Source organism: Mycetomoellerius zeteki, unplaced genomic scaffold (genome assembly GCF_001594055.1).
Source record: "Mycetomoellerius zeteki isolate Tzet28-1 unplaced genomic scaffold, Tzet1.0 scaffold122, whole genome shotgun sequence".
NCBI classification, from domain to species: Eukaryota; Metazoa; Arthropoda; class Insecta; order Hymenoptera; family Formicidae; genus Mycetomoellerius; species Mycetomoellerius zeteki.
The window spans coordinates 1,359,548-1,375,451 of record NW_017256147.1 but is presented as its reverse complement, the minus strand read 5'-3'; the positions used below and the strand labels follow the sequence as shown (position 1 = coordinate 1,375,451).

Here is a 15,904-nt window from a genome sequence, read left to right as displayed (position 1 = left end):
TTTTTTGATATCGCAGCTCTATATATATTTTTTCATTATGGGAGGGTCCAGCTTTATATTAACCTGGACCCCCCCCCCATTTTTTTTTATTGCTGCTAAACGGTTGGAGCAACAAAATTCGCTCTAGAGCAACTAATTAGCAACAAAAGAGCACTAAATTTTTGACCTATCGCGAATTTGATTTTCGATGGTGGGGGCTCCAGGTTAATGGGGGTAATATTTTCAACAGTTGCATCATTAAAATGTCAATAACGTTTCAATATATGTATTTCAAATATCCTTCTTAATAATTTAAATAAGATATTTAATCTTTAAAGATACCCATTTAAAATTTCTAATATCTTAAAAATTATTGATAATAAATACAAATATAAAATGATTAATACATTCCTAAGTGATCATCTGGCGGTTTCCATTTCTACTACAAACTGTTTTCGAGAAACGTTTAATTAACTATTTTTATGTATGATTCAGCACAGCCTTGACAATGTGATCATCTGTTTCGCTGAATCTGCGAAATAGATGATCACGTCACTGTCAAGGTTCCGCGATCCTATCTTCAGGCTTCCACGTAAACGCGCGAAAGTTGCAGACGAATATCCGTTCCCGAGTAAATCTTGGCCTAGCGAAGTTAGCATGTTTCTGCGACGAGCAAAAATAGCTGTGCGAGCGGATCGACAGCGGCCAGAGCTGGTTTTATATCGTTCTTTGCGAGAGGAGGGCCTGCGAGAACCCGGCTGGAGATCGAATCTCTGCGATGATGCGATAGCGAGATGAGGCGTGGGAGCGGAGTCGAGCTAATCTTTCGAGCAGCATGAGCAGCTCTCATTCGGAGCGCGTGTCTCCTTCGTCTGCCGACTTCGACTGCTCTTGTGCCATCAAGAGGGAAAGTTCCCTCGAGTGTCTGATCATGTGCCTTTCCTCGCGCGTCGCGACCGGAAAAGTGCACGCGAAGAATAAATCAAGAGCGTAATAGAACAGAGCGAAACTGTTTATTGTGCGGAGCAAAACAGCCAAAACGATAAGCGACGGCCGGTTACTCCTTCTCTCCCTCTCTTTCTCTCCTTTTCTCGAAGCGCGATTGAAAACATGTTTAGTGCTTTAATCAAATTATTAACCGACGGCGAAATCGGTGCTTTCCCCTCCCTCGTAAATTTTACTCTCGTTTCCCGTAGCACGACCGTTAGGTACTTTATTACAATGAGATCCAAACCTATTAGAGAAACTCGGAACAACCGGACGCTGACTAGCTAGGTGGTTAAATGAGTCGATCGATGGCCCGTGCTAACTGCCTCGGCAACCAATAATAATTACTCTTTTCTCTGCGCCTCGACTATATACATACTCATACGCGCATATGTCATGTACGCCATAACTCATTTTCTTTCTTGATATGTGAAATCGGCGTGTATTTCGCGTTGCGTCGTGCTCCACTGTCGGACTGAATTGCCATAACGGTTGAAACATGGATAAGAGATGTGCATATGTAATTGTATGATACGTGTATCGCGCATGTATTTGCACGGAAACCGCTGAAGAAACGATCGTAGCCTACGGTAGTCTCGGTAACGAGAAGTCGCCAATCGTCAATACACGGGCATATAAATGGCCGCGATAGCGAGTACCTACGATCATTGTGCAACGTCAAAGAGAGATATGAACGTGGATAATTACACAACGAGTACTCAAGCGCACAATGAAATATCATGTCATCGTATTACGAAATGCGCTCCTGTGAGAAGCACTTAACCCGCAATTGATGATATTGCATCCATCGCAATTGCGATTTATTAACGTCACGTGGAAAAAACACAAAGAGAAAAGAAATTCGGAAAATTTAGAGAAAAGTTAGAAAAGAAATCAAATGTCTGCCGTTGGATCTTTCGAAACTTTCAAATAGACCTTATTAGATAAACAATCCGTTCGTATTTTTTCATCGAAATTCGTGTTTCAGTTTATTCAAACTTGTTATATTGTTAAATATCAAAGGAACAATAACCCAAACTTTCAAGTTAAAAATAACATTTTATTGTTTTTAACGTCCATATATGTCAAATGTAAATCAATCAATTTCAATGGTGGTTAATTTCACAATATAAACAACATCCATATTGAAGTATACACTAAGAATAAGTAAATAATAAACTAAATTTAAATCAAATTTAATACATTTTCTTAAATTAAATTCTTTGACTCCATTGTTTTAATTAAAATAACATTTATATTGAGTAGAAACAGTGATGAGACCTATAGAAATGATTACCTACACATAACTCGAACTGAATACCCATAATTTGACATTATAAAAACAATGTGCCGTCGTCATCATGCAACCTAAGATACGCGAAACTAGAAGGCACATTCCATTGCAATATAGTCATCAATTACGGAACCGGGAACCGCGATACGAGACCGACCGTGCTGCTATGAAAGAGAAGCGCATAAAATAATAAATAATCTCTATTACACGCGCGTACAATAAATCAATGCCTATCTAGACTGACGTGTGATATGCGATTCCGGGTGCATTCTGCCGCGCGAATACATCCCCGAGCGATCCGGGACGCGCCTCTGCGAAGGAACGTCTTTGACACGGTGCGCCGAATCGCAAAGGCGCGCGATTAATCTTCGTATCCTCTCGCGTTACCGCGAAGACGTTCGCGCGATATCGGCAACAATGTTAATTAGTCCGCGGGATAATTTATACCCCCGGCACTCCATCGTCGTCCAGGAGCGGATTGCTATAGAGAAGGGCAGAAAAGCGCTCCGAACGCGGACGTAAATCACGGGCGAGATGCGACGTAGGAGAAAACCTGGCTCTTCTCGTCTTGCTCGAGAGCATCGCCGGTTAAATATTGAATGAAGATCCCGTCCACGCACACGTGTACGTGTAAGTAGATGTATGTGTATGTATGTACGTATGTATACAGGGCACGACCGGCATGTTACACTGTCTTGGCCTCCTGGACGATGTTACCGGTCAACGAAGCATACCACGGCGATAGCATCCACTTTATTACGGCGACCATAAGCATGGATAACGTATTTATCGGCTAGTAATTCGCACCACTTACCTACTATAACTAAGCTCTCATGATGAAAATTACGAGCCTAATCTGGACCTACGAGCAAGGAATGTGTGTGTGTATCGAAGTAACATGTTGATTATCTTGATAACTACTCGACAAGACGCAATTATTTATTATGTTTCAAAGCTTCATCTTCCGCAGTTTCCATTCGCTTAAATGAAGCAAAAGATATCATAACCTTTCTCGGATATTAAAATACGATGTGTGACTTTGCTCGCAGCCTGGCAACTAGCCAGTATGTTAATGAGAACCGGCTGTATCATTTACATTGTTTCGACACTATTTTCACTGAATACGACAGCTAAGCCAATCAGTGTCAATCAGAATCAAATTTCGCACAAAGATCAGCACATTGACAATCGCGACCTGCTTTAGCTACATTACTTGTTGTGCCTTACTTTTAAGCTGACTATTCTTGTCGTGCCACGTTGCAATAAATGATACCATTTACTGCAGCGTAGCGTGCAGCAAGAGAGACGTTGACAACTCGCTGAGTAACCCCCTCCACCAATCTGCCGCAGTCCTTATCGTCTTTTTGCAAGTATAATTTCTATACAGTTGTTGTGAACGATTAATGATAGATTAACGATCTACAGAATCCACAATAACGAAAGAAATAAAAAATGGATGTTATTAAGAAAATTATGTGTAGTTGTCTCGGAATATTCTACCACAGGCTAATTAAATCGTTTCGAGTAATTACATTAAGTATAAATAAATGTACAATAAAAAGTAATATAAAAAAAGTATTTCTTATCTTTTCTAACTTATTCCCATTTGGCGTTACATAAATATAGCTCTACTTTAATTACACAGCATTTAAAAAGATAGCAATATTGTTTAATTCTTTGTGATATAAATCACGTAAAAAAGATTTTTTTAAATATTTGCTATTTTTTGTCGGAGCCATAGCATTAAGAGGACTGTTACAGGTCGCACGTGGCTTGTGATTTAATTTAATGTAATGTGTGACCCAAGGACAAGGTCCACAGAACGTTGTTATTTGAGGGAGAAAAAGTGTTTTGTTACGTGGTTGGAGTCCCCATGGCTGCTGCGCATCTGAGAGCAAGGGTGGAAACTGTGGGGCGCACGCGAGAGTTGCGATCGATGTTAGCCCCACCCCGATGCAATCTCACGGGAAACGGAAGCAGTGTTGCTGATCCGCTTGCACCCGGCTTGCAGGCGGATATATGTTTAAAGTTGAAAACGAAAGAGTACGCGTTTTCAAATATCAGCACACGATCTAACTATAGCCTACTACGTCTAATTGATATATGTTAGATTGTAATAATATATATTATACAAAATTATAGTAACGCATACAAAGATATATTGGCAAAGTAAATATTAGTAATATTTTTCAATAGATGTATATAGATAGTAATTATTAGCAATTCTATCTGTTCACATTTATTTATAATACCGCCATACCAATATCGCTCTCTAAAATATAAAATTATAGACAATAATGACTGGAAGCTCTATTATACGGATTCGAAATATTATATTGCAAGTAATATTTTATCTTAATCTATACCTTCTCCGAGTCCAAGTACTGCTATTTGTACTCATAAATGCGAGCGTGGGCGTACACCGTAAAAAATATATTGACAGTACCATCAGACTGGCATGCCACTTGGTTGCTCCATGTATTTACCAAGCCTCATAAAACCATCGAATTCCATCGAACCCCGGGAAGTTAAATAAAAATAAGGAACGTTTACCTTCCTCGGTTTGAAAGTCGTTATATTCGCATAATATCCTTCTGCGACTACCGCGTGACTCCTATAATTGCGACGTTTCTAAAATTACCTCTTTCATTGCTTTAGATCAACATATTTGCGTGCTGCAAGACGCGTCGCAATTACCAATGGGTCAGCAATTCCGTTAATGGCGGTATTAAAACGGTCTTAAAAAATAAAATCTTTTATCTTGCAAGTCAGCTTTCGAACTCACACTACTTATTTATCCTTCTTTAATACGCGAGGATTTATGCCCTCACACATTAGAAAGAAACTAAACAAATAACATGCTATTAACGTAAAATATATCATCAAAGTTTTTTGTTTAAAATAATTTAAATAATGATGAAATAAACTTAAAATTTGCTTCAAAGTTTGCTATTAATAATGTATAGACGGAATTAAATTGATTAATAAATTCTAATTTTGTTTTCTTGCGCAATAGAAGAATAAGTGAATTCATTCCAATTCCAAACTTAAATAGCTAACTGCAGACAAGATTATTGATTTCAAACTTTATCGACCCTCCTTTCGCCCTCACCCCAGTGCCGGGCAATAGAAGGTTCCGTTGGCCTACTTTAAACGTCACGTCATAGCATTTTTACAATTGTGACGGTCTCGTAATTTACACAACCGATAAAAAAATTCAATTGCGTTTACACACACGTTGACGCGTACGGTGTGAATCAATATCGTTACAACAGCGCGTACTAACGTCCATTTCCATCAATTTCGCGTACCTCGAAGCGCTATCGCAAAATTGCGATCTGGAATTTTCGCATGTGCATAGTTATACCCCGACTTGACCGATGCGAATGGACGTAGGCCAAGGTGAGCGAGCCAATTCCAATTTGTGGTAGATCGCGGGCATGATAAGTTTTCCATTATCTCGCGCACCGAGAATTCGCGCGCGGGAATTGCCGCCGCAGTCCGGACTGATGGTCGACTGTATCGCGTTTCTCAAGTTTCACGTAAAAGGCCGTCTTCATCACGAGCACTATTCGAGTGCGCGGCTCGAGTTTCCAGACTTCGGTCGCGATTTGAATATCGGAGCACCATTAAACGGAATAACGAGAGACCTGCTCGTGGCAAACACAAGCGAAGAAAGCCTTATTCGCTATTGTATTGTTCAATGTGCGGACGCCACATAAACCTACTGTGAACTGAGCGACAGAATGTAGAATTCAAGCCTGTTTAGCCGCACGAATATTATACAAGTGAGTTAAACGAGCAAAAATATTTTACATGACAACATTTAAAAGTGCACAAAATCGTCACGCTTGTCGAATCAGACGCAACATTGAAGACAGATGTGACTCGCGAAAGAGACTTGTGGAGAGACGCGAGATCGATTTATTGCCAGTAGTAACGGGCCGGCACGTCTCTGCAAAATGTCGTCGCAATATCCAAGTTTGCTTTCCCGTCTCCACTTCACGTGTCCTCGCTCGGCTAGTATCCTTTAAACATTTTTTTGAATGCGTCATTATACGCCTTGTCAATATACGCGAGAAAGAGGAAGAGTAAAAATAAAAATGTTCGGGCAAATGTGACGATTACCTAATCAGCATGGTGCACTAAATGTCAGATCGTTAGATAAATCCGGCTGGAAATCGATTATGATGGAAACTATCATTTTAATTGCGTCTCTCGGCGGTGAATACTCGTCCACGCGGAAAATTGCTCTACTTAAGCAATTGCGCGAGAATTTTTACATCGATTGTCCGTTGGATTTGGTGAGCCTGTATTTTCCGAGCGATTGATATATGGCTTCAAATTTACGACATTGCGTTAATAATCTGCGCGAGCATAATCGACCAACTTCTACCAGCGATGAACAGATAACGCACGCAGTAAATGTCACGATTAGGATTTTCGCGGGAAAATCGCTTATGCTAATAGGACTGGCGATATTTCGCTGTTCGTTGTTACGTGATTTCGTCGCGGAGTCAATTACACGGTTAAATTAAAATCGGCGAGCAAATCATGGTACACTTGACGCATTCAATGCAAATCGCCGGGCCCGCTTGAGCCGCGGGACGTGTAGATAATCCATTAATGCACGTATGAATGTCACTTCGGATCGCGCATAACTCAACCGGGTTAAAGTCTCACCGCCGAGGGCGAAAGTGGGTATCGACGGCGATAAAACGCTCGGATAGCGCAAACGTGGCGACAGACAATCTGGCGACGCGAGCCGAGCGAGCATTATTACACTGTATGCCTCGAAATGCCTCGATCGGGTATACGGTAATTACCGGAGACGCGAGAAAAGTCTGCGGGGACAGAAAGCCGAGCGCACTGATGCCTGAAATTTAACGCCGACCGTGGTAACGCCTTCTTTCTGTTATGCAAATCCCGCACACGCTCAACTCGCGCAGGTAAGATCGCCGTCGGACAAAAAACGTATCTCGTGCTAACACACCAAGTAAATACACTGGAAACCAGCTTAATTCGAACGAAGCAGGGTTAGATGACGACGCGTATAACGTCGATTCCATTCGCGATCCTACCGATTATGCAATTCAGCGTGGTTACGCAACTTCTAAATGATCATTAAATGGAAATCGGTTTGATATACGATACGTATCAAAAGAATAATTTAGATAACAAATTTAGATAATAATGAGAAAAGACTAATTAGAATCTGCGTAAAATTAATAACCCAAAATTGCGATACAATTGACAGAAAAGTCTGACTGTAACAAATAGCCTTAATAAATTTTGGAATTTCTGATATGTTTCAAAAATAATTTCGACAAAAATTAAATACAAAAATAATAACAAAATAATAACAAAAAGTTTTCAGAAATCTCAATTTTTCAGAATATTCTAAAGACTTTTAATGATAATTCTTAACTCGAGAGAACTGTTCTTACATGAGTTTCAATTTTAATTCTTATCATGGCATTAACAATTAAAGTATATCAGATACGTCGATGCAACATCATCGTGGGCATACGATGATGTTGCATCGAAGCGTTTCGGGCGCGGAAATGACGGTGTGCATTTACGTAAGTGAGCGTAATTTCCTACGCGCGTCACCCCGCCTCATAACAAATAGACAACTCTTGCAAAGCATTTTCTACATCTTTATTGTTGTACGATCCATCGAGAAGATCAGTGGATCGAGAAGATTCGTTTATCCACTATAGCCTATATATCGATTTAGAAACGAATCAAAATGCCAGCTAGGGGAAACTAGAGTCATTAATCTTCTAATGCAATTGGGGCATCAAAATAACTCCCTCTATTTCCTTATCATTTTTATAACTTTAGGTAAGTTAAACGATGAATAGTATACCATATTACAGGAAGTTAACGGAATATTACGAGGTCAAGGATATCTAGCTTCGCACGTGTCTGTCAAGAATGCGAGATTGGCTAAAATTCGAAAGACAATAGTTGTGCCTTCCACGTTAATGGGAATAAAAACGGCGGAAATGAAACTTCGAGTATTTGCGTGAAGCGCACAGCAGATTCTTAATAACTCTCAAAAAGGCTATTCTCCATGTTTCCGACTATCTCGCTCTCTCAGTGACTAATGGATCGTCATTATGGCAGCACTCAATGTCTCTATTATTCCCAACTATATATCCATCTACATGCGAAAATGAGCAGCTCGCTGCTCGCTATGCTGTTCCACCATACTAATCTTTCCGCGGGTCAATAAGTCGCTTTTTATATGAGCGGTAATTTATAATCGCGACTTACTTACATTCGTTATGTTTCGGAATTTGACTAATAGCGCTTTTAACCCATAGGTACGCGAACAGTTGTTCTTCAACGTAATTACACACAGTAAAAGGATAAGTAAACGTATATTGTCTTGCAGTGAAATATTCAATATACGTTTAAACAAAAAATAATAAGCTATTTTTAATACATATAATAAACTTGCAAATTTTTTAACACAAGAATAAATTCTAAATTTATAATTTTTTTTAACAATTCAACGATGGAAAATACACAGGATCATAAAATTTGTTTTTTCCCATGTATTAGAATGTTAAAAAATCTAATTCCTATGTCAATAAAAAAATTCATGCATTCTATATCTTGAAAATTATAATACTTTGTGAAACGAATTGATAAATGACTATATCATTTAACTCGCAAAGAACCGAAGGCTCAAAACGAATCGCCTAAAAGAATCGAAAAGAAACTCCACCTAACAAACTATACCTTCTTCCGGCGCAGCAGCTTCCAATCAAAATGACTCATCCTGTTCGGCTCGTTAGCCCCTTCTTCTCTTTCTTCGCCGTTGATTCCGTTCCTTAGCCTTTTTTAACCGTCACAAAGAGATGAGAACGAGTTTCGCTTAACACTCTTCGGTCAATTTATTCCCACGGCATATGCATTCGCGACATAACTAAGTTTCAATCATAGATTTCAACGGAGCAAACGACGGCGGCGACGACGACGGCGATGACGATGATGACAACGACAACGCGGATGACGATGTAGACGAAGGGCAGAACGACAGGGCTCGGACTTTGTATTCCCAGCACGGCATTCCGGCATCGCAGCGAAACGGCCGTTCTGAGCTCCTCATTGTTCTTGAATACGAGCTCGAGGATACATGTCCTTGGCGTGGACAGCGGCATCCGCCCACCTTCGAACACATGCACCGGGATAGCTCGAATCCAACCGAGAGTGCGGGAATCCGCTCGCGGACGAGAGCCCGTCAAGGTTCCAAACGGGATTTCACGTTCTGAGAGACGCTTCTGACAGATGGACGGTTCCACGTTCGTAAGGAGCAGAGCAGGTTCGTATCCAGGATCGCCCAAGGGAAAAAAGGCCCCTGCCCTTCTCACGAAGAATCACAAAACACAGTCGCGTTACGAGAACTATATACATTAACAATTTAACGACGGTCTCGCATCGCACGATACCTCACAGAATCACATTGATTGCGAAAATTTTTGGAGTGTTTGACATAAAGCGGCTCAAATAGAGGAGACATCATCCTGCCGAATAGCACTTTACATATGACACACAATACACACACCCGTACACACATACACTTACACACACACAAGCGCACGCGCGCGCGCGCGCACGCACACACACACACACACACACACAAGCGCACACGACGAAACCTGATTCTGGAACCGTCGCAAAATTACTTCGTAATTTTCAGGAAGATTTACACGGCACTTCGGGACGCCCGCGCCGGTGGTAATCCGGCGACGCCGTGAGAGCCGGGCCCCACCTCACCGAGGAGGTATTCATGTCCGTGAAATCCACATACTCGAGTTAACACAACCGCCTTCCCGCGCAAGTCATTCAAACACTTCACTCTTTCACGACTACACCCGCCCACCACTTGGCTCAAAAACGAGTCAACGCCTTACTCCAAGACGTTGCGAAGATTCGGACCCGCCACGCTGCCATTCCTTTCCCGGCCACCCCGAGAGCGTAACTGAAAAACGGTACTGTCTACGCGAATCATGCAAGTTCCTCTCAGAGCGACTCGATGAGTTTACTACCTGTAATCACCTCTCGTCGCTTATGGCGGTGCGGAAAACTCTCGAATTAAGGACTCTTCCGCGAGGTCAAGAAATGATTTGTCCAATTTCGGGTCTCAAAGCTGTTTCATCCTAGATCGTTTTCTATCCCCCAATCCTACCCCAGTGAAGGAACACTCTGGACGCGCACAAACACTCGCTCAGATTCTATCGACTGACCCGGTTCCGCGAGCGGCGCTGTTAAACGCGCACGTTTAAGCGGCGCGTCCGACGCATCTTTCTCGTAATGCATCAAGTACATCGGTCGCACGGAGTGACACATGAATAGGCAAAAATGAGAGTGATTGACGTTGTGAACAACAAGAATCGAGATGCATCTTGACGCGGAGGATGCAGGGTGGCGTACTGTCAAAATACCCGTCAGGCGATTCCGCGGACGAGGACGAGAACGCCGCGGAACACGGGCATGCGTGATAACGTTTCCCTCTCGCCGTCGTCGTCGTCGTCGCCACCGACGTCGACACGGGGATAATCGAACTCCCCCGGCGTTGACTCCTTCCCCGAGTGAAAATAACGCGGCGTATATGCAACGATCTAACCGGAGACGAAAGCATTATATTCTCTCGTACGGCTGAACATGCGAACGTAAAAATGACAGAATCACGAGTGGATCGCTCCGGTCCAGCGTGCTGATACAATTGCCTACGGCAACAAAGCTGTGACGAATGCAACGGGAAAGAACAAAGAGTTTATAACATTGCAACGTATGTGCGCGGTAATAGTTAGAATAGTCTTCGTTTCGAGATTTATGTACTGAGATTTATGCAGTAATGCAGTAACAAACAAATGTTCATGTGATCTGAACACGACGATTCGATTCGACTGACATCGGCGAGCGACAAAGCCGACGGAACTTTTGATCCATCATGGAGATGGTGAAGTCCTTAATACCGTGAATAAATCGCAAACGTATGGATAAAGACCCAGCCACCACATAGAGCAATGAGGCTGGTTTCATTAGTCGAATCCTTGTTCGGATTCGAGACTTCGCGACTTGTCATCGCCAGTTCGTCGGCGGTAATTGAATGCCTCTTTCATCCGTTCGCTCGAATTGCCGTGTCACCGATCGGACATCGGTCCCATTGCCGTGTCATGCCCTCGTCCTGCGTTTTCAGGATCGTGTTAACGATTACGAGCTCTAAGCGAACGCAAGTTGACTGACGGTCTTCTAGCGCGTCGATCGACAGCTGTTAAAGTCAAACTGACCGATCAACAGGCGCATTTTATCTGAAATATACAATGACTGAAAGCAGATTTCTAGGTGTAATCATGATATCTGCGCAAGTAAGTAAAAGAAAAATGAAAACCAAAAAAAATAAAAATGTTGACAAAAGTGCCAATAAGTATCAAGAATGTTTTAACGAGCCACTTACGCTACTTTAAAAGCAGTAAGACAGATTTGCGTGTCTAATCGCGTTGCACGGATGATAGAACGAATGAAATCTGTTACCCGAATGCATTATTAAATAGAGTATCATATAGACACATAGGTGAAAATTGATGGGCTCAGGTTGTATTCGCTTAACGTAGATCGTGCGAGAATTAGGCCGTGCACGGAAGGAAAGTACTAGAAATAAGCACCGCAACAAATTCGCGAGTAAAAGTGATACTTATTGGCACTTCCGTTACTCCATCAGACAATTTACGTGCGCGTATGCACATACATAGAAATCGTAATTAGTATAATTTCAATGTTTAAAAAAATAAGAAATTATTATGTTCATTCGTGACGTAGATATATTTTTTCATAGCTATAATAAACAACAAAATTATTCGATTAATTAGACGCGTATTTGGATTTATAATACTTCATGATTTAATTATTTCTACATAAAACATTCGATTACCATTATAGAAATGTTCCAATAAAGCAAAACCAAGCAATGAAAATAAAACAAGAATATTTTTGTTAAAATCTCTAGAAATATTATGTCACAAGCATTTTTCTCTCGATTTGTTTCCATGTATATTTAATAAAAGATAAAATTTAATATAAAAATTTCTTTATCTAGATTTACAGTACGTTGCGGAAGGAGAGATCAATTTTTTAAATTTATATTTAATTTATATATTAATATATATGACCAAATCTCTATAGTTGTAAACGCAATTTCGATTTTTTAATCACATATAAATAAAAAAAACTTTAGTTTACGCTGTTCTACTAAATTTATAGCAAATACGTACATGAATCTAATTCCTATTTTCTCATTCCTATTATTTTTAAATTACCTTGCATCTTTCTACTTTTCTTCCAAAGTACTATTGTTCATAAAAACGTATATCTATATGATGTTTAAATATATGTAAGAGAGTATCATAATGAGCTCGAATCCGTGAGTTTGTTAAGCATAAATAACTGTACGGATTAGTCATCCTTGAGGAAATTGCAATGCAACTGCATTCATGAGCAACTAGTGCCACCTGTTAGTCGATGCTTGCACTAGCGCATCTTCTCACGTTTGATCAACAACGTAGAGCTAACAAGATGCACGTGCATAAATAAATATTAAGAAAAAAATTTATTTAATATTTTTTTATATACGTATTATACAACATAAAATATTCAAATAAATATTTTAAGTAGTTAATAAGTGAAAGATATTTTTTTTTATAATAAATTTGTGACAGATACAAAAATTTTATCCTTTTTTTTCCAAACAAATATACATTTTCATTTTCAATTATATTAATTTTTCATAATATGTATAAATTGTTCATATTAAGCATCAATACCTGTAATATCCATGTATTTTTAACAGAACTATGAATCATATTCTCACGTCTCATTTGAGACGTTGCAAATTTTATTACGTAAAAAACTGGAGGATCAATGCCCTCATATATGCAGGCAAATACCCAATTGCACAATTGCATACAAAAATTACAACCGTGCTAATTTCATTGTATATTTATTAAGATTAATAAGAAAATTCAAATATAAAAACTAGAATAAAAAAATTAATTTTATTACTTGTTTTATTTTTTATTACATTTACTATGTTTTTATCACTTATTGAAAAAAAGAACAACTTTCATGTTTAACCGATAGTTAATTTTACTCATTCCATATGAAATTTTCACAGACCTTGAATTTTCAAGTGAGATTTTTAATTAATAAAATAATATACGTAACAGTTATTAATCAATATGAAAATGTTATTAAAATGTAATTTCAGAAAACGTATCATAAACGTAAAAAAAAAAAAGAAAAGGCATCGAATGATATTTTTCTGATCAAAGATGATGATATCGATTCGATAAATAACAGTATTAGAAACAGATATACTAACATTCCATAAAAGTAAAATAATAAAAATATACAGATAGAATGTCATAAAAGATGAGTAAAATCACAAAAAATAAAGTATGTTTACAGAAATAATAAATGATAGATTCAACTTAGAGTCAATTTTTCTTCTATAAAAAATATCTCAAGAGATGTGAACAATCAGGGGGAAGTAAAAATAGTCATAAGACAAAGCAAAAAGATCATACATACAATGCAAGTATATTATGTAATGAATAATCCGACACGCTGTAAGTTGCGTTAATCCTTCACTTTAAGCGTTGTAAGGTACTCCGATTGCATCATTTAATAAATTAGCGCGTTATCGCTAGGGTCTCGCAGTGTGTCGACTGCTCATGGGAAAGAATTTCTTTCACATATTCCGCAATATCGTAATCGGTTGCTTAGGAGGTGAGAAACATTTGTCGTTCTCCAGCGACGGCGTCTTACCATAAAAAATAAGAAACTGTGCGAGGCAACGAGGAAGCACGCGCGTAACCATGAATTATTTATCGCCATTGCTCAGGAAGTTGTTAGGTGGAGTTATAAAGCATTACATTCGCGAGAGAGAAAGAGAGAAACCTGAATTTCTAGCCGAGGAGCTTCTGCTCTGTGAAAAAGAGAAAAGAAAAAAAAAATGTCCGCAACAAGCACCATAGACGCGGGCATAGTGGTCACGAGCCGCACATATGCACTTTCAGCCGCCAGAAAATCTTCGAGTTCAATCGATCATTTCCCAACGGCTGATATTGTTCATGCAAGCGGCTCCTTCCGGCACGGCGCTATCATTTATCAGGAAACGAGAATGGGGCTCCGTACTTTTGAATAATTATTACATCCCAGACCAAGCTTGCTTGCCCCGCATGTATCGCTTTCACTCGAACTTCGAGTCACAGCTGGGCGAGGTCGGTTGTGCGTGTGATGATTGATCGCTACTAAATTCGTTGCTTGCTAAACTTGTTGCACATCGTGGGCCGATGCCCACCGATGATAATTACAAAGCGGTCCACTGGATTATCCTGAATCTAATCAAAGCCGTACCGTTGAAAAAACGGTATGAGAATTACGGCCTCGGATCTGTTTTAATCCTGCAATGTTCAACTCTTGCAATGCAACTCTCGTATTTGATAAACAAAGAATGAAAGAAAAAACTCGAATTTTTTAATAATTTATCAAATTATTTAACTTTTTAACTATTTTATATAATTCTTTTAAACGCAATTAAAGAAAAGATGAACATTTTTTTATTTATGTTATATTTTCTGTAAATAAAACAAGGGGTATTTCTAAAAATCGTGTATATTATCGAATTAAGTCGAGTTCACAGCCAAGCGAAAAAAGAAAGTTCTACATAAAGAAACACTTTTTCGTTCGCAAGTTCGAGGTCGATTGATGAATTTTCCGTACGCTTATCGAATGTCGTATCGTTTCAGCACAAAGAGTCTCACGTTCTCGTCGCGACAAAATCTATTGTGAGGAAATTAATGCATACGTATCATTGAGACGGCGGCGCTAACGCGCGTATCTCCTCTGCAAACGAACCGGTGTGAACCTGGCGCCCAACTTTATCAAAATTAAAAATTAATACCGTAGGGCGTTTGTACTTCGTTTGTACCCGTTTGTACCTCCCTTATTTTCGTTTGTACCTCAAACAGTTAAACAAAAAATGAAATACAAAAAATGGCCAGCGCCCAAGTTTAATATTTTTTAATTTCATTTATGCCATTCGAAAGAGAATCGTTTGTACCCGTTTGTACCTCCCTTACTTTCGTTTGTACCTCAAAGGGTTCGGAGATACAGCGCTTTTCAATTTTTGCACAAGCCCTATATAGCTAACTTTGCCAATTTTCAAGATATCGAAACGGGACCAACGGCATTCGAAAGAGAATCGTTTGTACCCGTTTGTACCTCCTTCACTTTCGTTTGTACCTCGAAGGGTTCGGAGATACCGCGCTTTTCAATTCTTGCACAAGCCCTATATAGCTAACTTTGCCAATTTTCAACATATCGAAACGGGACCAACGGCATTCGAAAGAGAATCGTTTGTACCCGTTTGTACCTCCCTCACTTTCGTTTGTACCTCGAAGGGTTCGGAGATACCGCGCTTTTCAATTTTTGCACAAGCCCTATATAGCTAACTTTGCCAATTTTCAAGATATCGAAACGGGACCAACGGCATTCGAAAGAGAATCGTTTGTACCCGTTTGTACCTCCCTCACTTTCGTTTGTACCTCGAAGGGTTCGGAGATACCG

General features: G+C 39.7%; 1 protein-coding gene across 3 annotated transcripts in view; it reads right to left on the bottom strand.

Moving 5' to 3' along the window:
- LOC108731252 (uncharacterized) overlaps nt 1–15,904 on the bottom strand; it is a 304,231-nt gene that overhangs the window by 277,635 nt on the left and 10,692 nt on the right. The window contains exon 1 of one of the 3 annotated variants that reach the window (XM_018461482.1): nt 9,014–9,308. The exons of the other annotated variants lie outside the window; for them this stretch is intronic. Within the exon in view, the coding sequence (XP_018316984.1) occupies nt 9,014–9,052 (39 nt within the window). The 5' untranslated portion in view covers nt 9,053–9,308. Of the gene's footprint in view, nt 1–9,013; nt 9,309–15,904 lie in introns of those variants that run through there. 3 annotated transcript variants of the gene reach the window in all.